The sequence below is a fragment of the Phodopus roborovskii genome, unplaced genomic scaffold (genome assembly GCF_943737965.1).
Source record: "Phodopus roborovskii unplaced genomic scaffold, PHOROB, whole genome shotgun sequence".
Classification (NCBI taxonomy): domain Eukaryota; kingdom Metazoa; phylum Chordata; class Mammalia; order Rodentia; family Cricetidae; genus Phodopus; species Phodopus roborovskii.
Genome location: NW_026126482.1, coordinates 30,165,334 through 30,188,330, shown reverse-complemented (window position 1 = coordinate 30,188,330; position 22,997 = coordinate 30,165,334). Strand labels below are relative to the sequence as shown.

The 22,997-nt window shown below is 43.5% G+C and overlaps 1 protein-coding gene across 1 annotated transcript in view; it reads left to right on the top strand.

The window, feature by feature from the left end:
• Nucleotides 1-22,997, top strand: part of Mboat1 (membrane bound O-acyltransferase domain containing 1) — a 94,441-nt gene that overhangs the window by 53,978 nt on the left and 17,466 nt on the right. The window contains exons 5-8 of the mRNA XM_051194499.1: nucleotides 10,985-11,040; nucleotides 14,492-14,546; nucleotides 16,066-16,249; nucleotides 17,671-17,863. Of these exons, the coding sequence (XP_051050456.1) occupies nucleotides 10,985-11,040; nucleotides 14,492-14,546; nucleotides 16,066-16,249; nucleotides 17,671-17,863 (488 nt within the window). The remainder of the gene's footprint in view (nucleotides 1-10,984; nucleotides 11,041-14,491; nucleotides 14,547-16,065; nucleotides 16,250-17,670; nucleotides 17,864-22,997) is intronic.

The following is a 22,997-nucleotide window of genomic DNA, read 5'->3' as shown; positions in this document are numbered from 1 at the left end:
AGCCTTTTATGACTCTTGTGGAAGGAAGGCAGTATTTCTGGTGACTCTGTGTCATCTGATAGGAATTCCTCAGTATGGATCAGAAGAACCCAACTTCTCTCCTCTAGCTAGATTGCTTCTCATTCAGTGAGTCCTTGGTAAATAGGTCTTGCTCCAAGGTAGGAAATATATAAATCCATATGAATCATGATGAGTGGATATGCCACCATTTATGAGGTATTTAAAAACATTAATTAAAAGATGGCTATTTCATTGATGTTACATAAGGTTAAGAACTAGAACTGAATTAAATGGATGGAATCAAATGGTGCTTGTGCTGTATAAGGGAGGCGATGATGCCTGTGATCAGTAATGGTGACTGACAGTCAAGACACATTGTCAACCTGATTAGATTTTGAGTCACCTAGGAGATTGGGGAAGTACACCTCTTGACATGTCTATGAAGATGTTTCCAGAGAAATAACTGATGGGCTAGAATTTGCTCTGAATCTGCATCAGCTCCTGCCTCCAGCTTCCTGCTCTGTTTGAGTTCTTGTCCTGACTTCTTTTGCTTATGAACAGATATGGAAGTATAAGTCTAATAAACACTTACCTCCCCAACTTGTTTTTGGTCATGGTATTTTGTTGCAGCAATAGAAACTTTAAGTCTGAGCCAAAGACCTAAGAGCTTGCAGTTCAGATGTCTGAAGGGAGAGATGGGCATTCTAACACAGAACTAGAATTTACTTTTGCCTTGCCTGTTTGTCCTATCCAGGCCTACAGTGGACTATAGAATACCTACATCCATGAGGACAGGGATTCTTCATGCCACTGATTCCAAAAGGAGGGCTTATCTGTTGTCTGGGCATCCTTTAGCCCAATCATGTTGTCACATAAAATTAACCATCTCAGGTTACACAGAAGTTGATTATATATACACTTACCTATAAATGTGTGGGCATAGGTGTGTGTGTGTGTGTGTGTGTGTGTGTGTGTATAAATGTAAATAAATAAATATGGTTGTTTGTATATGAAAGGAGAGATAGTAGTTTTTCTAAAACAAGCTTGGGGACTTTGGGAAGCCACTGAAGGAAGTTTAGTTCATTAAAAATAATGGCTGTTGAATTAGTGTGGATGAGGCTGCTGGGAACATTAGAGCACACTGCAAATATCAAGGATTCTTTGCTCAGATTGCTTTGCAAGCACCTTTTTTGTTTGTTTTGTTTTTCCTCCCTTATTTTATGCTAGAGGAAATGACCCTTGAGCTATCAGGTGGAGTTTATGCAAGAGCTGCCATTGTGCAGGGGATCTACACTCTGAGGAAAGGCCTTGCTACTGCATCAAAGCCTCTTTCATTAACTATTCAGCAGGCGTAGACTTCGAACCCTGTGCATAGCAGCCGTGGAGGACACAGACAGGAGTGAGCACAGCTGCAGAATGAATGTGCACCATATTAGATTACCTAGAAAACTCTCATGTGGCCAGTATCGTGTCCAGTTTTGGCTGTCCTTTCCAAACTCATGTCCACTGAGCCTCAGGCTGTGTCCTCATTTCCAAGCAGTGTCTTTGCGGATTTAATTAGTTTTGTTGATTTGACCCTGGGTTAAAATCTGTGCTTTAGATTCAGTCTGACTGGTTTTTGTAGGAAGGTCTGGATGGATAGACCCAAGGCACACCTAGAGGGACGATGGCTATGTGAGGATGGAGGTAGAAATTTGGGTGCAGCCTGAGTCCAGTCATGTTGAAAATTGTTGTCAGAAGTCAGGAAGAAGCATGAGTCAGATTATCCTGATGAACCACCATCATATGCATCCGAGTAGCATTGGACTCTGTTATCTAGGACTGTGAATTTAAAACACAGAATTCTAATTTTCCTGTTGCAAGCCATCTGACATGTGGCGATTTGTTATAGCAGCTTTAAGCACCTTGTACACATTGGTTCATGATTCTTTATCTTTTGATAGGTCAACACACATCTCTCGTTCTTGGCTGTGGGGTTCATGTTTTGAATGTTATTATAGATCTTCCATTTGTTTCATTAATACCATAGAATTTTCTTCTTTCCTCTTTCCTTTGCTTTCTTTCTCCTGCTCCCCACCCCACCCCAGACAGTTTTGCTCATATATTTCAGACTGGTCTCTTTTCTATAGCATAAGCTGGGCTTGAACTCTCAGTTCAGCCTTTCAAATATATGCTGCATTTATTGGTACGTGTCACATTCCTGGCATCTTCTGCATTATTTTTAATATGTTCAAAATCATGGAAAGTTACCTGCATGGAAAGTTCAAGGGCATGTGTTTGCACCACATGGCTGATGCTGTGTTTGCTCCCATTTTCATCACTCTCTGCATTTGGTCAGTTTCCCCAACTGGTGTTTATTTCTTGGCTTTTTTGTTTCTGTTTCCTGTAAGAAATCTCTGGAGGTCACCCACAATACTGCTGAGTGATCAACTTGCAAGTATGTGCTTAGGGAACAGATCCAAAGAAGATGTGCCTGTTGCTTGAAAGTTGTATGTGACAGTTTTCTGATGGATGAGTGGCCATGGTATCCACTATGTGGAGATTTGTTTCTTTTTTACTTTAAAAAAGAGATGGTGGACATAAACCCATCTTCCTGGCTAATGTGAGTCATCATAACTGCAGAGGTACGTGCACCCTGAAGTTGACAAGGGACTTCAATCATGAATTGACAACAATTACAGGGGATCTTCACCAATGCTGATTCTTTAAAAAATTATTATTATTATTATATTTACTTTTTAATTATTAAAATATCTTACGTTTATTTAATCTGTGTATGTGTTCATGGCTTGGCACCCATGTTGGAGTTCAGAGGACAATTTGTGTAAGTCAGTTCTCTTCTTCCACCATGTGAGTTCTGAGGAATGTACTCAGGTTATCAGGCTTGGTGGCAGTCACCTTTACTGGCTGAACCATCTTACTGGCCCCTAGTGCTGGCTCTGACTACAAGCATGAGGCAGCCACAAAGCTTTCTTTTAGAACTGAATTGACTTAACCTTGCTATTTCTTTGAACTGCAATGCAGCGTTTAGGCTTTTGTCAAGAGAAAAATGTTCTTTCAAAATGGAATGTGGTGTCTCACAGCTGCTTGATGTGGGAGTATCTGTCCTTTGAGCACTTGGGCAAATATTAGTGCCTAACACTCTTTATTGCACCTTTAGTGTAAGAGCTCAGGCAGTTCAGTGGGATCCGATGTGATTAGTGTTTGTGTCAGAACATATATGAATGTCTTTAATTTGGGAGAACATAAGCACTTGAACTTTGGGTTGTTCTGGGACTTGAAAATTCATTTATCATTCAAAAATAATCAGGTTTCTGTGGGCTGGCCCAGTATAGAAAACACACAAAAAGCATTTTTCAATGCTCCTAATGCAATTTAAATCAATACATGTATTAAGAGCTGTGAATTCCTTCCTGTTTTCTCTGTGAATGTGGGCTACAGAAGGCATTAGAACAGTTGTTCTCAACCTGTGGGTTGCAATGGGGTCGAATATCAGATACCCTGCATTTATAGTATGATTCATAACAGCAGCAAAATTACAGTTATGAAATAGCAATGAAATAATGTTATGGCTGGGGTCAACATGACATGAGGAACTGTACTAAAGGATCATGGCATTAGGAAACCTGAGAACCACTGCAGTAGAATATGTCCCCACTCCCTGGGGAAGCTTTGCAATTGTGGCAACACTAATATTTTTTAAGTTTATTGTAGTGGATTGATTCTTATTTTTTTTTTTCACCCACAGAAGAGTACAAATGAAGTTAATTTTTCCAAGGGTGGTAGCCAGAATTCTGACTTCTTTTTTTCCAGTGCAGGCCAAATCCAGGCAGATGATTTCTCCCCTCATGTTGGTAATTCAGGTCACCATGTGTTTTTGAAAACATGGAATGAGAACTCTCATACGCTGCTGGTGGGAGTATAAATACATATAACCCTTCTGGAAGGCAATTTTCCCACAGGTTTTAAGAAAGAATTTTTTCAAATTCATATTCTATAATAGGCTAAATTAATAGGAATTGAATCACTGCAAAGAATTTATTCGTAAGGATTTTTAGTCTAAATAATGAAAAACTGGAAGTTTCTTAAATGGTCTAAAAAATGTGAACATTTAAATCAAAGAGCTAAATTAATGCTGCATTGAGAATGCGGTTTTCAAGCTAGGTGTAATGACTCACATCTGCAGTCCCAGTGATTGAGGCAGGAGGGTTGTCCTGACTTGGAGGCTAGAGTAGGATACAGAGTGAGACCCTATCTCAAAAAGAAAAGAAAAGGAAAATAAAGAAAAGGAAAAGCAGAGGAAGAGGAAACTGTTTTTAAAGCATGTAAAATGAATCTGTGCCGAGGTTCCATTTCTTTCTCTGAACGTGGATATCTGTAGGAAAGGAAGGGGAAGAAATAATGAAATGTAAGACATCTTCTCCTAGAGGGGACATTACTGGTGACTTTATATTTGTTTTATTAGTAGTGTCATGTTGAAAATGCCTAGAATGTTATTTAAATATGTTTAAATGCATACTACAAGATCACGGAGATTCATAGTTGACATTTGGAACAGTAACTGTTTGTGTTCCTTGCTGTCTTCTGGGTGGACATTAGAACTATGACTTTGGTCCCTCTCCTGGTGGTGGCCATTTGCCTTGTTGTCCCTGGACAATGTTTTCCTCTGTTGCTTTATGACATCTGGCCACCCCCTCTGATGTTCAGCCCAATGGTTTCTATGATTTGGAAAGACAAGACATGTGATTTCAGATTAGTTTTTTGTTTGTTTGTTTGTTTTTGTGTTTTTTGTGATTTTGTGTTTTGGTCATATCCGGCCCCTGCTTCAGGCTCTTGCTGTGTTCTCAGTCTTTAGCACAGTCACTTGGAGTTTAAGTCTACAGACATGTCCACTTGTCTGGTGCGCTGTTGAAATGCAAAGTGGTGAGTGTGTTCTTGATCAGTGACAAAGAATAGAGCTTAAAGCTTTGAAAAGAGGTGTCTGTGTGTGTGTGTGTGTGTGTGTGTGTGTGTGTGTGTAGGGTTGTGTGTGGGGGGTAGGGTGTGTGAGGGGTAGGGTGTGTGTGTGAGGGGTAGGGTGTGTGAGGGGTAGGGTGTGTGTGGGGGGGTAGGGTGTGTGTGTGAGGGGTAGGGTGTGTGTGTGAGGGGTAGGGTGTGTGTGTGTGAGGGGTAGGGTGTGTGGGGGGGTAGGGTGTGTGTGAGGGGTAGGTGGGGGGTAGGGTGTGTGGGGGGTAGGGTGTGTGTGGGGGGTAGGGTGTGGGGGGGTAGGGTGTGTGTGTGAGGGGTAGGGTGTGTGGGGGGTAGGGTGTGTGGGGGGGTAGGGTGGGGTGTGGGGGGGTAGGGTGTGTGTGGGGGGGTAGGGTGTGGGGGGGGGGGTGTGTGGGGGGTAGGGTGTGTGTGGGGGGGTAGGGTGTGGGGGGTGGGGTGTGTGGGGGGTAGGGTGGGGTGTGGGGGGTAGGGTGTGTGTGTGGGGGTAGGGTGTGTGTGTGGGGGGGTAGGGTGTGTGTGGGGGGGGGTAGGGTGTGGGGGGGTAGGGTGTGTGTGTGGGTAGGGTGTGTGTGGGGGGTAGGGTGTGTGTGTGGGGTAGGGTGTGTGGGGGGGTAGGGTGTGTGTGGGGGGGTAGGGTGTGTGTGTGGGGTAGGGTGTGTATGTGTGGGGGGTAGGGTGTGTGTGGGGTAGGGTGTGTGTGGGGGGGTAGGGTGTGTGTGGGGGGTAGGGTGTGTATGGGGGGTAGGGTGTGTGTGTGTGGGGGGGGTAGGGTGTGTGTGGGGTAGGGTGTGTGTGTGTGGGGTAGGGTGTGTGTGTGTGGGGTAGGGTGTGTGTGTGGGGGGGTAGGGTGTGGGGGGGTAGGGTGTGTGTGTGGGGTAGGGTGTGTGTGTGGGGGGTAGGGTGTGTGTGGGGTAGGGTGTGTGTGGGGGGGTAGGGTGTGTGTGTGGGGGGTAGGGTGTGTGTGTGTGGGGGGTAGGGTGTGTGTGAGGGGTAGGGTGTGTGGGGGGGTAGGGTGTGTGTGGGGGGGTAGGGTGGGGTGTGGGGGGGGTAGGGTGTGGGGGGGTAGGGTGTGTGTGTGGGGGGTAGGGTGTGTGTGTGAGGGGCAGGGTGTGTGGTGGGGGGGTAGGGTGTGTGGGGGGGGTAGGGTGTGAGGGGTAGGGTGTGTGTGGGGGGGGTAGGGTGTGAGGGGTAGGGTGTGTGGGGTGGGTAGGGTGTGTGTGTGGGGGGTAGGGTGTGGGGGGGTAGGGTGTGTGTGGGGGGTAGGGTGTGTGTGTGTGAGGGGCAGGGTGTGTGTGTATGGGGGGTAGGGTGATGTATGTGGGGGTTGGGGTGGGGGTGGATGGGGATTGTCATTGTTTTACCTTTCTGTCCCAAACGTACGTTCACCTGCCTGTTTTTCCTTACTTTATTTCTGTGCTTATATTTTTGTTCCCTCCCCCACACACTTACATTTCTTTATCCAAATTAGACTAATTATCTTAAGTTCAAGAAGACAAAGTATGATTTCATAAATTTGTGTTTTTATTGTAGGGGAAACAATGGCACAGGGGATGTGGCCCCACTCCCCATGCTGGCTTCTCCCCTTGATTTCAGAGGCTTCACAGGTCCAAGGGCACAGCATGAAATCGATGAGGGTGTGCAAATGTAAGGGTGTGGCTGATGGTGAGAAACAGGAGCACAGCTCACGTTCAGAAGCCTCGCTGTGCTGAGTGAGGAAGGGCTTCAGCTGCATGAGGGAACCATTTGTGTATCTCCTCCTGTCCTTTCTATGCTCATACTGTGTGTTCAGGATAGCCCCTCACAGGTATGCCAGAGGCTAGCTTCATCTAGAAAATTCCTCCATGATGCTTAAGAGGCTAGCCTAATCTACAGAACTGCTCACAGGTGTTTCCAGGGGCTAGTCTCATCCAGAACCCCCCCCATAGGTGCTCCCAGAGGCTAGCCTAATCTACAGAACCCCTCACAGATGCTCCCAGAGGATCCTAGATCCTGTCAGTTGACAACATTAACCACCATATCATGTATACTGAGCTTTGAATTTTGGGCAAAAGTGAGCATGGATACCAATCATAAGCCAACAGACTTAGACTGTTTCATCTGACTGAAATACAGTATGGGTGGGACTTACATTTTTAAGTTGAAGCCTTCAAGGATTCAGTTCCCAAGTCTCGTTACTTTATAGAACCTCTGTTTATACTTGGTAGATCTCAGTTGACATTTAGAGACAGTCATAACTAAAGAGTGGCGGGTGCGGGGTAGCTATGTGAGGGACAGTTTGGTGCTGTTCTGTCATCATGCTCGCAGATTCTAGACTTCAGCGTTCAGAACCACTTTTCCTCTCAGTGGACAGGCTGTGGCTCTAGTTTGTGGGTTTTAGATATTGTAGAAACACGTGACTGACTGCATGTGTGTACTTTCCTGTGTGTAGTATGCAGGCAGGAGTGAATGTGTAAGGATGTGGGTGCACGTGTGTATGAAGATGGATTTACACAACTGTGTGCATGTATATTGAGCCAAGAGGTTGAGGTTGTGTCTTTCTTGATCATTTCCACCTTATATATTGAGACAGGATCTTCTATGTGAGACAAAAGCTTATTGATCTGGCTATTATGGCTAACTAGCTTGATCCAGGGCTCCAGTCTCTGCCTCCCAAGTACTGGCATTTCAGGCATTTATGTGGGTGCTGGGGATCCAAACTCTGGTTTTCCTGCTTACCCAGACAGTGCTTCACCTGCCAAGCCTTCTTTTCATCCCTGAGGTTTTTTTTTTTGTTTGTTTGTTTATTTTGTGTGTGTGTGTGTGTGTGTGTGTGTGTGTGTGTGTAAATTCTTAGGAACTTCTTTAGATATTTCAAATAGAAGCAACACCTGTTGAGAGTACAAAGTAGATAATGTGTAAGATTATTATGTATACCTATTGCTAACACTTAACCCAAGCTGCTGCTGCTTCTTTTCACTGAAAATGCTATCTTCACTAAGGCCTGGCAACAGTATGGTTTTTGCATATCCCAGTGGTAGAGATGTCATGCTAACTAATTAGTGTGTATTGACTTGGCTGAGCAATCCAGGGGTACAGACTGCATAGTCTGCTTCCTTTGAGAGGCTGATACTCAAGTGGAAATAGATATGGGAGACTTCTTCTTGTGTGAGACATTTCCCCTCCTCCCATACAGGGAAGAAAGTGATCATGGTTGATGGGGAGTTTAATGTGACACACATTTAAGCCAGGCCTAGTGGCACAGATCTATAATTCTAGTTGCTCAGGAGGCTGAGGCAGGAAAGTCATAGGTTCAAGGCCTGCCTGGCCGTCATAGTAAGTTCAAAGCAAATCTGGGCAACTAAATGAAACTCTGAAGAAAGGACTGAGGATATAGCTTAGTGAGAGAGTGCTTCCATAGTACATATGAGACCCCTGGTTTAATTCCTGATACTGAGAGAGAAAAAGAGAGGGAAGGAGGGAAGGAGGGAGAGAAGGAGATGTTTGTGTGTATTAGACTATTTAATGTTTATGGAGTGGAGTAATTTAATATAATCCTTGCTAAGTGAAACAGTATTTTTAAAGAGATGGAACTCTAGGCGAATTTAATAATATTTTTATCACTTTGTTAGTATGTGTGTGTTCAGTCCCTCCTGCAAAGGTGTGAGTTACGTTGACTGCAGAGCTTTACATGGCTTGCAAATATGATGGTCACTACAGAATGTGGTGCATATTTAAAAGCATATGCTGGGATTTGCATAGGTAGCCTGATTCTTTGCATTTCCAGGCTGCCAGAATAAAGCAAAGGAAGACAGAAAGGCTTTGGAAAGAAAACCCTGATGCTTTGAAAGCCATATTTAGAAACTACCATGAATGCCATGCCTATATATAGCGAACCTCTTTTAAGAAAAATAGCTCTCAGACTTTGTTGTATCTTCTGGGTCAGAGGTTTTGTTGAACATCAAGAGGGTGAGCTACAAAGACACGTGGATCTGTATAACCACGTTAGTCTTCTAGAAGCTCTGAGGTAGCCCTTATTTTGAGGACTAAAACCATGGTGTTCAATTATTTTCCAACATAAAAGAGCATGACATGACTTGCTGCCCTAGAGTGACTGACCTTGTTACCTTCTTGTTGGCTGTAGGTATTGTCATCTGTTCTGTGAGATGTAGGAAGATTTCAAAGAGTCGTTATTTTTGTGAGCCATCTCTCCTGCTCCGTTCTCCTTTTTTATTTAGTCTGATGCTCTAGCTCATGTTACAGCACTATCTGCATTTGGGGTGAATCTTCCCTCTTCAGTTAAGCCTCTTGAAATACACTCACAGACACAGCCAAAAGTGTGCTTCATTAATTTCCTATGTGTTTCTTAATCAAATCAAGTTGTTGATCAAAATTAAGCATCACCTACTTTCACTAGTAATGTGTAAGGGTGCTGATTTCTCTACATCCATGCAAACACTTGTCATTGTCTATCATTTTGATTTGATTACAGCGTACTAGTGCTTGGGAATGGTACCTCTCTATGATTCCCACTTGAATTTCTGTGACTGCTAATTACTAACAGCCATCTTTTCATGTGCTTATTATCCATTTACACACACACACACACACACACACACACACACACAGGAGAGTCACACCTTGAGATTCTGTGACTTCTTTTAAATTGAACTGTCTGTTATTATCTTATAAAATATGTTTTACAAATATTCCCATTCATCCTTTCACTTTCTTTACTTTGAAGCACTGTGTGTGTGTGTGTGTGTGTGTGTGTGTGTGTGTGTGTCTGTATCTGTGTCTATATGTGCATGTCTTAGGGTCTTTATAAGTAACTCCTGATATTCCTGCCTTAGCTTCCTGAGTGATGGGATTACAGACATGTAACATATGTAGCTAAAAGGTAAAATGATGATTCTTACCCTTATTCAACTATCCCAGATTTTTGGCATGAGTGCCGTTTTTCAGGTAAGTTTTAATTTGAGGCTGTGATGAGACTCTTGTCTTCTGAGCATGACATGGCTGTTGCTGTTTTAAAATAGAGCAGTTGCAACTAACTGCCACCAGCCCCTCACATGATCAGGGCCACTAAGAAAGCGTGTGGGTGATATTCTTCACAAGATGGACCTTAAAGCCATGGGGCCTCATCCTTCTTCAAGGATATACAAACAGTCAACATTTGCAGGAGGAGATGGAGGCAGGGTCCTCTTCGGACAGTAGCTGCCCAGAAGTTGCCCATGTTCCTATTGGTAACTTTCCACCTATGCACCTGAGAGTAACACTAGTTTAACTCAGTGTTTCACCAAGCTAGACTTGAGTGGATAAATTTCCTTTGTCTTTCATTGGTGCCCTCTCTGGGATGAATAGAAGTTTGTTCATGTCCCCGGGAAAGGTCTTACACAGTGACCGGCTTTACAGTTTAAGGTTGCTATTATTTTTACCTAGTTGCTAATTTTTGACAGCTGTATTTTACAAATGTATCTTATTATGTGTGCATACCAGGCTTGCCTTTAACAGAGCAAAGCAGGTTGCAGTAGACATGCATGAAGAAGCCAAAATAGTGCTACATCTCTTAACATTTCGAGTATGATTTGAGAAATGTGTCATCAGGTAATTTGTCATTATTTGAACAGCCCAGAGTGTACTTATACAAACAGAAATGGTCTAGCCAACCATGCATCTAACTGTATGGGCTAGCTCTCAGGCTAGAAACATGGAAAAGAACATTCCATCCCTGCTGGCCATCTCTCACCCCTTTTCATGATGCAGTTCATTGACCTGGTCATGTGAATCTGTCCCTGACTGTCTCAGTTTGTAAAGGCAATATCAACATGAGAGGATCGAGTACCACAGCAAGCACTGTTAGTATGTATATGTAAAGCAAATTACAAGGGAGATAAAGGATGAATATTTTAGTTTTGTGTTTGGTTTAGTAAACCTGAAGGTGAAAACCACCATGCAAAAAAATAGAAGTTTCTTTTCTTCTTTTTGAACCAGTTTCCCTTTTCTGTCCTCTTTCTAGGCCTCTGATGATTGTCACTCAGAAGATCACAACCTTGGCTTTCCAAATTCACGATGGTGAGAAAGCAATCTTCCCTTGGGTTCTGAGAGCCATCCTGGTGTTCAGTACTCCCATGTGTACATTTCACACACAGTTCAAGCTTCCATGAGTGCTGGCAGGCCTTGCTCTCTCTTGTTCAAAGTTTCCAGGCCTCCATGGTCACACCCTTCTACTTTCCCAGCCATCACTCCCCATTGCTTTATTGAATCCACAGTCCCGCATTTCCTAAATGTTTGCTCCAAGAAAGTGAGGTTTTTGTTTACATTTTAAAGTTAATTCATGATGTCTTCTGACCTTTTCCAAATTTATTAAGGTAATGAACGGCTTCCTTTTTGTTTTGATTTCATCTCTAAAAAACTTAGAGGGCAATAAAAAAAATTTAACCACATTGGCTGCTTAATCGGTTTTTAACTCCCTGGGGGAGATGTGTGCCTGGAAAAATCATCTGATAAGATTAGCCTGACCTATAAAAAGCTGGGGAAGGTGGAACTAAACCCTTTTTTTTCACTTAGGTTCTTCCTAACAATGGACAGAGTGTGTGATTTACATCATTAGAGTGGTTTTCTAGGGAAGGGAGGAAGACTTTCAGCCAGGTGGACCATTCCATTACAGGGTTAAGGTAGGCAGTGGACAGATTTTAGTTAAAGTGTGGGAACAGATTACATTTCATTTGACCCAGTGTATTTCATTCATACTTGGGGCTTTAGCAACTCTACATAGAAGTGGATTATTCCATAGCAAGAATGGGGTGTCTGTAGAGTCACCAACCATCCTGATTTGCCCAGGGCTCAGACACATCCCCAAAATTTATATTGTCAGAATCAAAAAGTCCCAGGAAAATGGAAACCATGGCTGCTGGGAATATCTAACTCATGGCCCATGGCCCGGAGGAAGCTCAGGATAGCTTTGGATGTATTCCTACCCTAGATTAGAAACTTACTTAAAACATTGTAAGACTTTTTGGTATGTGGCTGGGGATTAGCTATACTGTTCTGTTCTTGAGTGTAAACTTTATACATGACAGCTTTGTGTGACCACATCAAAAGGTTGGCCATGCCTACTAGTATAGACTCACAGAAGTAATGTAACCAGTAGTCAAAAGTCAGTTGAGTTCTGCAAATTGGTGTGGATGTGTTGAGATCTCATTGGAAGAAACAGAGTGGTGTTTTATTGTTGGCTCTATGTGTAGGTGTGAGTGTGTAGACATGGTCTCACTGTGTATTCCAGTTTAGTCTTGAACTTAGAATCCTCCTGCTTCCTCCCAGGTGCAACCACACTGCACTGGGATGGATGGGTTTGGATGGGTTTTTTGTTTCTTTCTGTTTTTTGTTTTTTTTTTTTGACACTGCTCCTTCTTCTTTTTTCCCCATTGTGAAATAGACTTTGGGCTGAAATTTACATTGTAAAGTACTCTTTCTTTACCACATTCCTCGGAGTATTCAGAACACAGAGTGAAATGTTTATTTACTTCCCCTCCCCCCCATTGTGTGTGGGAGGGATGAGGGAATTCCAGAAACACTCTTGTCTTTTCCTAGGCCTTTTTTTTTTTCTTGACAGGATGTTATTATGTCTCCTAGTGGCCTGAAACTTGATCTTCCTGTCTCTGTTTTCCATATGGTGTGATTACAGGCCCCAGCCACCACACCTAGTTTAAGTGCTTTGTGGAATTGCCTTCATGGTTGCTGGGCAGATTTAGAGTCTTTATGTTTCTTGTTGTACTTCAGAGCTGTTAAGAGTTGTTTTTCCTGCTGGTCTGGGCCCACTGCTGCGCTGGCCCCAAATAACACACAGAGACACTGTATTAGATATAAAGCTGTTGGCTAGTTACTAGTTTCTTATCAGCTAGCTTTGTCTTAAATATTAACCCATTTCTATTAATCTGAGTACTTCCATGTGGTCTCATCTTACCGGAGAGAGGCCCCGGCATTCTTCCCTCTCCATCCTCCATCTTAAATCTCCTCCCTACTACGTCCAGAATCCTCTTCTCCTAGTCCCACCTATCTTGCTTTCCTATTGGCCAACAGTGCGTTATTCATTAACCAATATGAGAAACATATTTACAGAATGACATCTCCCATCATATGGCTCCCAATATATGGCTCAACTCACACCTGAACTTCCAGCACTTGGATAGCATACACAAGAGGGGTGCAGGTTCAAGGTCAGCCTGTGCTACATAGAGAGATCCTATCTCAAAAAACAAAAACAAAGAGGATTAAAAAAAAAAAAAAACTCCATAAAGATAATGCTATAATGCTTAGTTTCTTTGACTCCAAGATGGCATGTACCTTTTATAGTAGGCAAACATTGTTTGTGGCTGGAAATTTGTCTGCCGTGGATGAGCTTGAAGAAGAAGAAGAAGACAAAGATCTGCTAATTGTCTATATTTTCCCTGCAGTTAGGGTTATATCCCTTTTGCTGCCTGGAAGGAGAAAGTCCCTGTTTGTTCCCCCATTATGTCTCATCTGAGTGCTCTCAGCTTCCCCTGTTATAGCTATCCCAGTTCACAGGTTTAGTAGTTTTTTTCCCCATCACTATGACAGAACCCTCTAACCAAAGCTACTTGAGGCAGAATGAGTTTGTCTAGGCTCACAGTGGGAGGTGCAGTCCATCATGGCTGGGAAGGCATGGCGGGCGGCAGGCTGGCGCATGAGTGCATTATCACATTGCATCTGAAGTCCAGAAGCAGAGGCATGCTCATTGGTGCCTCTCTTTCTTTTTCTCCTTCTTGTTAAGCCTAAGAACCCAGTCCTTGGGGTGAAGCTGCTGGTAGTTAAGGTGGGTTTCCCCACCTCACATAACCACTTCTAGAAACTCCCTCACAGGCATACCCAGAGGGTTGTCTCCTAGGTGACCCTAGATCTGGTTGACAGTCAATGTTTAGCCTTCGCACCAGGTTTCCCACTTGGCATCATGAAGGAGAGACATCTGAATTGGTTCAGCTCATGAAAGGCATTCTTACAATTGCTAGAGCAATGGATCCTACTATGGGGTAAGGGATCTTTAAGTGGAGGTGATGGGCAGAGGTTTCTGGAGTTAACATACTTTTAGACAAATCAAACACAAGTAACTTTGAATGCTCCTTCATTCATACAAACCTATACAGAGTCCTTTATGTGGACTCATGGGTAGCTGATGTAGGATAATTTTACAGCCATCATAAGGATGGAACCCAGGGCCTTGAGTGTGCTAAGTTCACTCTCAACCAATGCCTTCCTCCTGTAGGAATTGGAAAACTGAAAAGCAGGAATTCTTCATAGTAGATGAAGCAAAAATAATCGGCTTTTCCCAAATGAGCTTGGGAACATTCTCTAGGATCAGTTCCTTATTATTTCATTTTACTTTTTATTTAGAAACAATCTTATTTTACATTTCAATCCGTCCCCCCATTCCCTCTCTCTCCCATCACCCCATGCTTCCCACCCTTATTTCACTTTAAACACTCTGACTTTCATTTCACTTCCATAGGATTAGGTCGAAAAGCTGAAGATCTTTCTGCTGAGCAACACCGACTTGCCGTGAAGTAAGTTATCAGTTAGAAATAAATTGTCAAGCCCTTTGGATGTGTCTAAAGCAGTGGTTCTCACCCTTTCTAATGCTGCAACCCTTTAATACAGTTCCTCATGTTGTGGTGACCCCAGCCATAAAATTATTCCGTTGTTACTTCATAACTGTGATTTTGCTACTGTTCTGAATCATACTGTAAATATGTGATATGCAGGATATCTGATATATGACCCCTGTAGGGATGGATAGTGACCCACAGGCCGAGAACGACTAGTCTAGAGTTTCTTCATTTTAATAAATACTCATATATTTGTCTACTAATCTTTGCCTTTGGACAATGCTAGCCAATGGCTAACCTTGAATATAGATCATTTTTTAGTGTGTTTGGGTCTGCTGTAGGGCTGAGGTCAAGAGCAGATGGATCTCATCTGTGATTTTGTTCATCCTGTGAGACTCTCTTTTTCCCAGGATGTGTGTGTCTACTCCAGAATTATTTTTATTGGATTTGTGTCTGGGACCTTTGAGAAGCAGCAGTTACCAATGCATGTAGTTTATGAGCATATGGAAAGACAGGAAGCAGGCCAGAAGGGAATCCAGGTTGGGGAGTCAGAGGATGGCCTTTGGCTAGTGTGGATGGACAGTGGAAAGGGAATGGTGCTGGAGGGCAGGGCAGGGGTCCCTAAAAGGTCAGGAGAAAAACACTGACATGGGGATGAAAATGCATTGGGGTGGCTCACAAAGAACAGCTATGGCTGGGGGCTTGGTTCCTTCTAGAGGGTACCAGAAGCCGCTGGCACCTGCCAAGGAGTCCCAGGAGGTGCCTTCATTAAGGACCTGAGACTTGGAAACAGTTGTGAAGCACTGGAGGGTTCTAGTAAGTCTGGTCTCTTGCTCAGCACTATGTAGCTATAGTCAGCTTTAGGCACAGTCTGAGGAACCATTGAGCAATGGTGTTTCAAGAACTCTTCCCCTACAATAATACCATGCTAGCACAGGCCTCCTGCATGCCCTTGCAGCAGTAAGCAGAGCCCGGCACCCCAGGTTTTCCCTGGTCTCCTTTTCAGGACCTAGACACCAAAGCAGACAACAGATTGTTGCAGTTGGTTTTGTGTGGCTTCCAAGTGGAAACCGGTCGAGTCCGCCCACCATTTACTTTGTATTTATGTTGGCAGTCAAGAGAGAATTTCCCCTCTCTGGAGCATCTCAGCAGCTGACATTAAGCCAGATTCTCACCCTGCCTTTGTTTATGCCTTCATTTTGCATTGCAAGCAGATAGAGGTGATGAGGAATAACCTTTGCTTGAGACCCCTCCCTCAGGGTTCATGGTCCTCACCAGCAGAGGGTGGCATGGAACTTTGACCATCTCCGTCACCTATCTCATCCATGGGTCCTGTCTTAAAGATGTCTCTTTTAGCTGGATTTTATAGGAAACAGAAAAGTGAAAGGATAATAACGTTTCAGGTATATGGGCGTGTTCTGATGGAGAATTGAACATGGATGAGCACTCAAGTTTTAAATTTCATTTATGTTCATAGGGTGAAGCCCTCGCTTTTGGAATACTTAAGCTACCATCTCAACTTTATGAGTGTCATAGCCGGCCCTTGTAACAACTTCAAGGACTATACAGCCTTCATTGAGGGGAGACATATACATATGAAGTTGCTAGAAGTGAACTGGAAGCAAAGAGGCTTCCACAGTTTGCCAGAACCTTCCCCCACGGTAAGTTTTTATTACTTGGTATGTTTTTTGGGGGGAGGGGTGTTCAGAGAATGGATTCACTCCCAGGGCTGACCCTAGCTAATAGTCGTTCTAATTAAAGTCACATAGCTGGGAGCATTAGCTTGTTGATAGAGCACTTGCTTAGTATACATGAAATCCAGGTGTGATCCCTTGAATAGAAAAATAAAACAGTGACAGCCAAATGTCAAAAGCTTAGCAGAGAGCGTGGCCAATCATCCACCCCTTACTTACTTAAAATCAAATATAGGCAATTGTTGAGCTGTTCTCTGAGTAAGATCGCATAGTTTGGACCCAGGCACTGTTCTTAGTTCTTTATTGTGTTCATTCACTCAAGCCCCAATCACTTCCAGGAAGGGTGCCAATGCTGTGCCACATTAGAAAGGCCACCCATTGGAAACTACAGGCATGTAGGATGACATTTCCTGGAAAGTTGGAAGAAGTGGACAAAATTACTGAATCCTGATAAAAAGTCACCACATCCTAACCCTAGATTTTTCTAGTTTGTGTCTCTGTTGCTGTGATAAAACGATGATCGCAAACAGCTAAGGGAGGAAAGGGCTTATTTAGCTTACAGGTTACAGTCCATCATGGAGAGAAAAGCAGTAACTGCAGGCAAACACCTGGAGAATGGTTGGTTGGAGCAAAGGCCACAGAACTGCTTGCTGGCTTGCTTGTAGGCTCTTCTTTGGATACCTTTCTTCTACAGCCTAGGCCCAGCTGCCTAGTTGGCCCTCCCACATCAATTAGCAATTAGGAAAATGTCCCATAGACATGCCACAGGCCAATCTGGTGAAAGAATTTCCTCAACTGAACTTCCCTTTTGCCTGATTACAGTAGGTCTGTGACAAATTAACAGCTAAAGCTAACGATGACACCAGATGAAACATTTGAATCTTCCTTGGAAGCCAATGCTCTCCATTGTCTGTTCATGAACTGGCTCAGGTGTTCTGTCACCGACACAGAAGCCCTTATACTGGAAGCCTCCACCTCCTAGCTGGTGACTCAAGCATGTTTCCTGGTTCTGCAGGCTGTACTAATGGAAAGCAAATGGTTCTTGCTTTCTGGTAGAAAATTGCTACCCTATGCTTATATTTATTTCTCTTATGTTTTGGGAAACAACCCTACTTAACGTATGTTGGTAGGGGTTCCTGAAAGACACATTTAGATATGTCCCATGTTTACAGTGAATTCCTCCACTCTTCAAGGGTTATATGTGTGTTCGGCATCTAGATATACCAGCTAACCTAATCCTCTCAGATTTGTGTCTTGAGGAAAAACCCATCCTCATTGCTTTTCTTTCTAAGGAAGTTATCAGATAACCACGTTCTTTAGGAGCTCTTGCCACAACTGTGGTTCTCATCATACCTGGGTAGTTACATGGGTTTTTCCCCCATTTCTAGGGAGCTGTGATACAGAAGTTGTGCATGACCTTGATGTCTCTCCTGTTGTTTTTGACACTCTCAAAGTCCTTTCCTGTCACCTTCCTTACTGATGACTGGTTTGTACATAAGGCCAACTTTCTGAGTCGACTCTGGTACTTATATGTCGTCATGCAAGCTGCAAAGCCCAAGTATTACTTTGCATGGACATTAGGTAAGTTTGATGGAGTGGCCCAAAATGAATGAGGAATGAAGTGGCCTTCCTTGGATGGTTTAGCCAGAATATCATTTGTATCATCAAATCATAATAAAGTCCAATCATTCCTGTGGCAGTGAAGCCAGTACCAAGTTTAACCTTCAACATTGCACTCTCTTCCACCCTCTGTAAACTCAGTTATCTGTGAGGAGACATCTGGGCTGTTATTTAAACTCAGTCTTACTGTTTCCAACCATTGAACTTGACCATTCAGAGCAGTGCAAAGTTAAGAGAAAATTCCAGAACAGTGTGGCTTGTTTTTCTCCAGGTTGTATATATGTATGACGAATTTTACCATCACGCATGCTAGTTTAGATTGCACACAGTCAGCTTGCTGCTTTGGACAGAAGCTGCCAAATTCAGGTTTTTTTTTTTTTTTTTTTTTTTTTTTTTTTTTCTTCTTCCTTTATGGTGAAAAGTTCAGCTTTATTTATTTATTTGTTTTATCACATGTCTTCCCCGCCCCCCCTTGGGAGGGTGTTAGCCAGTCTTATAAGGTTTTACTTTTTCCTTTGAAAGCATTTTAGATGGAGTTGTTTAAAGCTTTATTAAGTAAAGAACCTATGTACTTACCAAGGCTGGTGAGGGATTTTGATTTAAGATGGGAAGGTTAAAGAGAGTGAGGGCTTGCCTTCTTAAGCCAAACTGGTCATTCAACAGTTCCCAGTGTTTTGTCCACAGACTGCAAGTTAAGAAATAGCACATGACTCATGTCCTCTTCTTAGTTTGTGTTTCAGGGTTTAAGTCTAAATTAAACTTTGCAGATGCAGAATTATTTTTTTCACTCAAATATATCTAATATGAAATAGACTGTTTTGGCCATCTAGGCATGAAGTCCAGTGTTGGCAGGTTTTTCATGACAGTTAAGATTGAGAGTCAGAAATTTTCATTGCCCCAAACAAACTTTGTTGCCTATTAAGCAGTTTCTGTTGGGAACAGGTTATTTTTAACTGCAAAACTTTCTGTGCGTAAGTTCAGTCCAAATGCAGTATTTCGCTAGCATTTGGCCAAAGACATCAGACTTAGAGCTCTTTGTTTTGCTTTGTTTTGTTTTGTTTGAGACAGGATCTTACTATGTAGTGTGGCTGGCCTGGAACCCGCTGTAGACCAGAGATCCACCTGCCTCTGCCTCTGCCTCTGCTGGCACTAAAGGTGTGAACTACTATACCCAGCATCAGAGCTGTTTTGGAATTTATGGTGTGCTGTGCTTTGTTTCCATTTCCATTCAGTTTAATTTAGGGCTGTTTTTGAACACCAGACTTTGTGCTAGGAAATATCTTCAGCATCTCAAGACGATAGCATTTTGTGGGAATACAGACCTCTCCATCAACTAGGCAAGAGATATCAAGAGTTGCCCCAGTGGCATAATATGGAGAATAAATGTCCTTCAAAGACCTGTTCCCCTCCTTCCTGATTCTGCTGTTGCTTTGCTACTTAAAAATACTGCCTTATTTCTTTAATAGTTAGGCATCTATCTTGGGTAGCTAGGAGTCTTTTTGGATCCCTGTATATATGTGTTTCCCCATGCAAAATAGTACTTTTTCTTTGTTCTAACCTGAGTGTGAATGTGTGTAGGTGTGTACCTGAATGGAGAGAGAGGGAGAGAGAGAGAGAGAGAGAGAGAGGGAGGGAGGGAGAGAGAAGGAGAGAGAGGGAGAGAGGAAGGGAGGGAGGGAGGGAGGGAGGTTGGGGGTGAGAATGTCTTCCTTTTACCGCATTCTCTATTTTCACTTACTTTGCTTTCTCTCTTCTCTCCCTACCTTTTCTGATCCCATATTTTGTGTCTCCGGGCTTTAGCGCTGGCTTTGGACTAAATCAGCTCCAGATTTAAGGAGGAAAAAAAAAAAAAAAAAGGCCATTCCTTGGCCTTATGGGGAGAGTCTGATACAAGGTGGGTGTGGGCTGTGCTGACAGCATCTGGGTGGGAGGGGTGACAGGGAACAGGATGTCATCCCGCCCTTTAGGAGAACTTCCCAGACTTTTGGAATGTAAATGTGTTTCCTCTGGACAGCTTTCTCTGTGCTCTGAGCTCTGTTTCTCCCCAGTCTCCTCTGTCCCATCTTTATGCTTTCCTGGTTGTTTAGTGGAAACACTTCATTAATTTGCATAGCTTTGATTTGAAGTTTCTTTCCAGTTTGGATTACATGGGCTAGTCTGAAATTAACCTTTCTATTATTTATGAATAAAGAAGCAATGGATAGTCCATCAGGGAATATTTAAATTGCTTAACCGAATAATTGTTTTATCCAGCTCTTTAAAATGCCATTTCCATATAATTGATGTGCTAATTATAAATTATTATAAATTTAATCCTTAAAGCTGGCCTTTCATGGATGTCAGCTGCACTGCACTGTTAGGCTGGCTCTAGGTACTGTTTATATAGAAATAATAAAATTGTTTTCTTTGGACTTAATATCCAATTTTGACCCCCCTCCCCTAACTAATTGTTCCAAATCAAAGAGGCTCAACTGTCTAGGCTGCATCCTAAGGACCACAAACTGCAACAAAGGGGTATCCAAAGCAGTTTGTCTGCCATTGTACGTTACACCATGCATGGAGAAAGGAAAGCCAGTTTCGGGCTATGACTCAGAACCTCACTCTGGCTGCTCTAGGTAATGATGGAATCTTAGATAAACTTCTGTAGAAAACACTGTGCAGAACAGGGGATCCTGACTCTCCAAATAGGGTGATTGTGGGAGCCAGCTATCTCACAAAGGAGCTCTCAGTCCTTTGGGATGTGGAATCAGTTCTGGCTTTCAGAGTCTGGCACTGCCTACACTGGAATGGTCTGCACATTGAATGAAATCTCCAATCTCAAACTCCTTGGCATTCCCAGAAGCAGAGGCCATTAGACTAAAAATGGCCACCACTGTCATCTCTTGACTGCTTCCTTGGATGGGCCCTGTGCTGTGAACTTTGTACACATTTCAACAGCTCTTCAACATAAGCGCCATTGTTGCATCCATTTTATCCTTAGGGGACAGGTTTCTAGAAGTTAGTCACCTCCTCTAGCTTTTGCATTAGTATGCTGCTGAGCCTTCCCCTACTGACCCTCCTAATGCTGCTGTGAGAGTAAATAAGAAATACCTGGAAGGTGCTGGGTACAGAGACCTAGAAATGTGTGTGATGTCGATGGCCAGCTGGCTGGGATTCAGCAGCACTCAGGCTGTTAGTACAGCACACTTCCAGATGTGTCTGTAGGGTGTTTGCAGAGACAGCGGACTGACAGGGAATTCCATTCCTGCACGTTGGCAGCACCACGAGTAGGCTGAGGGCTCAGCTGGGAGCAAATGGGGGAGAAGGAGAAAGATGGGGACGGAGACTCTTGGCCTTTCTGCTTCCTGAGTGCCATGATATAACATGCTCTGCCACACCCCACCTTCCCAACAGTGATGGATTGCAACATCTGGGTCTGAGCTGAAGTTGTTTTTTTCCTGTGTTGTGAAAATCTGACCATCATAGACGATGATCAGGAAAACACACATTCATGCACACAATCATTGCTTGTTTTTTGTTCAGCTCTGACCAGGAGTGGTAAGCACAAAATTGAAGGAGGAGACAGGGAGTTAAGACCTGTTGTGCTGGCCTTGTCATGGGTTGTCCAGCTATGATTTTAGCTGTCACCTAGATGACATATGTCATTCATAGACTTGTTCCCACATATGAAACCATGAGGTTCCTTTTCAGGCACCTGCTTTCTCCGTTTCTCTGCTTTTCTTTTTCTTCTCTACCGAATTTCCCTCTAGAGGAGAGAGGAGAGCATGGGGCTCTGTCCTTTAAAATCGTTTCTTCCACGAGAAACCAGATAGTTTTCAACTGAAGCCAAACCTAAGATAAGCATCATTAAATCATCAACTACACCAAAAATAGAAGAGATAAACATAGAGCTGTGTTCTCTCTCTCTCCTTCCCTCCCTCTCTCCCTCACCCTCCCTCCCTCACCCTCTCCCTCCTTCTCTCCCCCACCCCACTGTCCTGGGGATGAAACCCAAGGGAAGTGCTAGGCAAGTGCTGGACCACTGGGCTCAGGGCCACCCTCCCATCTGGAGAAGGCCATACCCTTTAGAGTGGCTGTTCTTAAGGCAGGCTCCTTTCCAGGGGGTTTGAAAGGCTGTCTGTACTTGGAGGATCCTCTAAGACCTCCTCCAGTCTAGAACTGTAAAGCGCTTTGACTTAATTAGTGTGAGTCATTAATGACTATTTTCTTGAAGAGCATCTTCTAACAGAATTTGGAATATGATAAAGGAGAAAATTAGTCTCTTGGTCTCCATTATAACAGTGAGGGCTTGTCAGGACTCTAGCTGGTTACAAAACACCCCATTAAGGTGTTGATTTGAGGTAGATTGTTCCTTTGGGGGCCATTTTCTTACAGTTTGGTTAAGTAAATAAACATGGAAGTAGAGACTTTCAGAATGGCTTTGTGAGTTAAGATGGTTGCTGTTTTCTTTCTTTTTGAGACAGAATTTTCCTGTATAGTTCAATCTGGTCTTCAACTTTCTTGATAGCCCACATTAGCCTTATGCTTGCTATGTAGCCCAGAATAATCCTCATGTCTCTGCCTCCCAAGCTCTGTTACCATACAGTGTTAGGGTGTTCATCACTGTGGTCTTGTGTGGCTTTTACTGCAGTTGGTTCCCAGTTCCAAGCTAAGCTTCTCTACTTTGTTGTGGATTTAAACTTCCCTTTAATTGCATCTTGTGTTAGCCGATCAGCCCCGTGTATGTAACCTGTCAAGGATAAGCTCCTGTTTTCTTCCACAACTGCATCTCTCTCCTGACATAGCATACCTACCCTTTAACACCTCAGATGCTTAATGTTGACAGTCAGTTTGGTGGGATTTCAAATCACCTGCGGCACACGCCTCTGGGCATGCCTGAAGGTATTTCCAGAGACGCCGAACTGATGGAGGAGGGCCTGCCCACGGTGTGAGTGGCACCATGGTCTGGGGTCCTGGACTGAGCAAAAAAGAGAAAGTGAGCAGAGAGCTCTCTACTTCCTCACTGAAGGTGCAGCTTGACAAGCTGCCTCGTGTCCCTACCACCATGCCTTCCCCACCATGAGCCAAAACAAGCCTTCTATAATAGCCTAAGTCA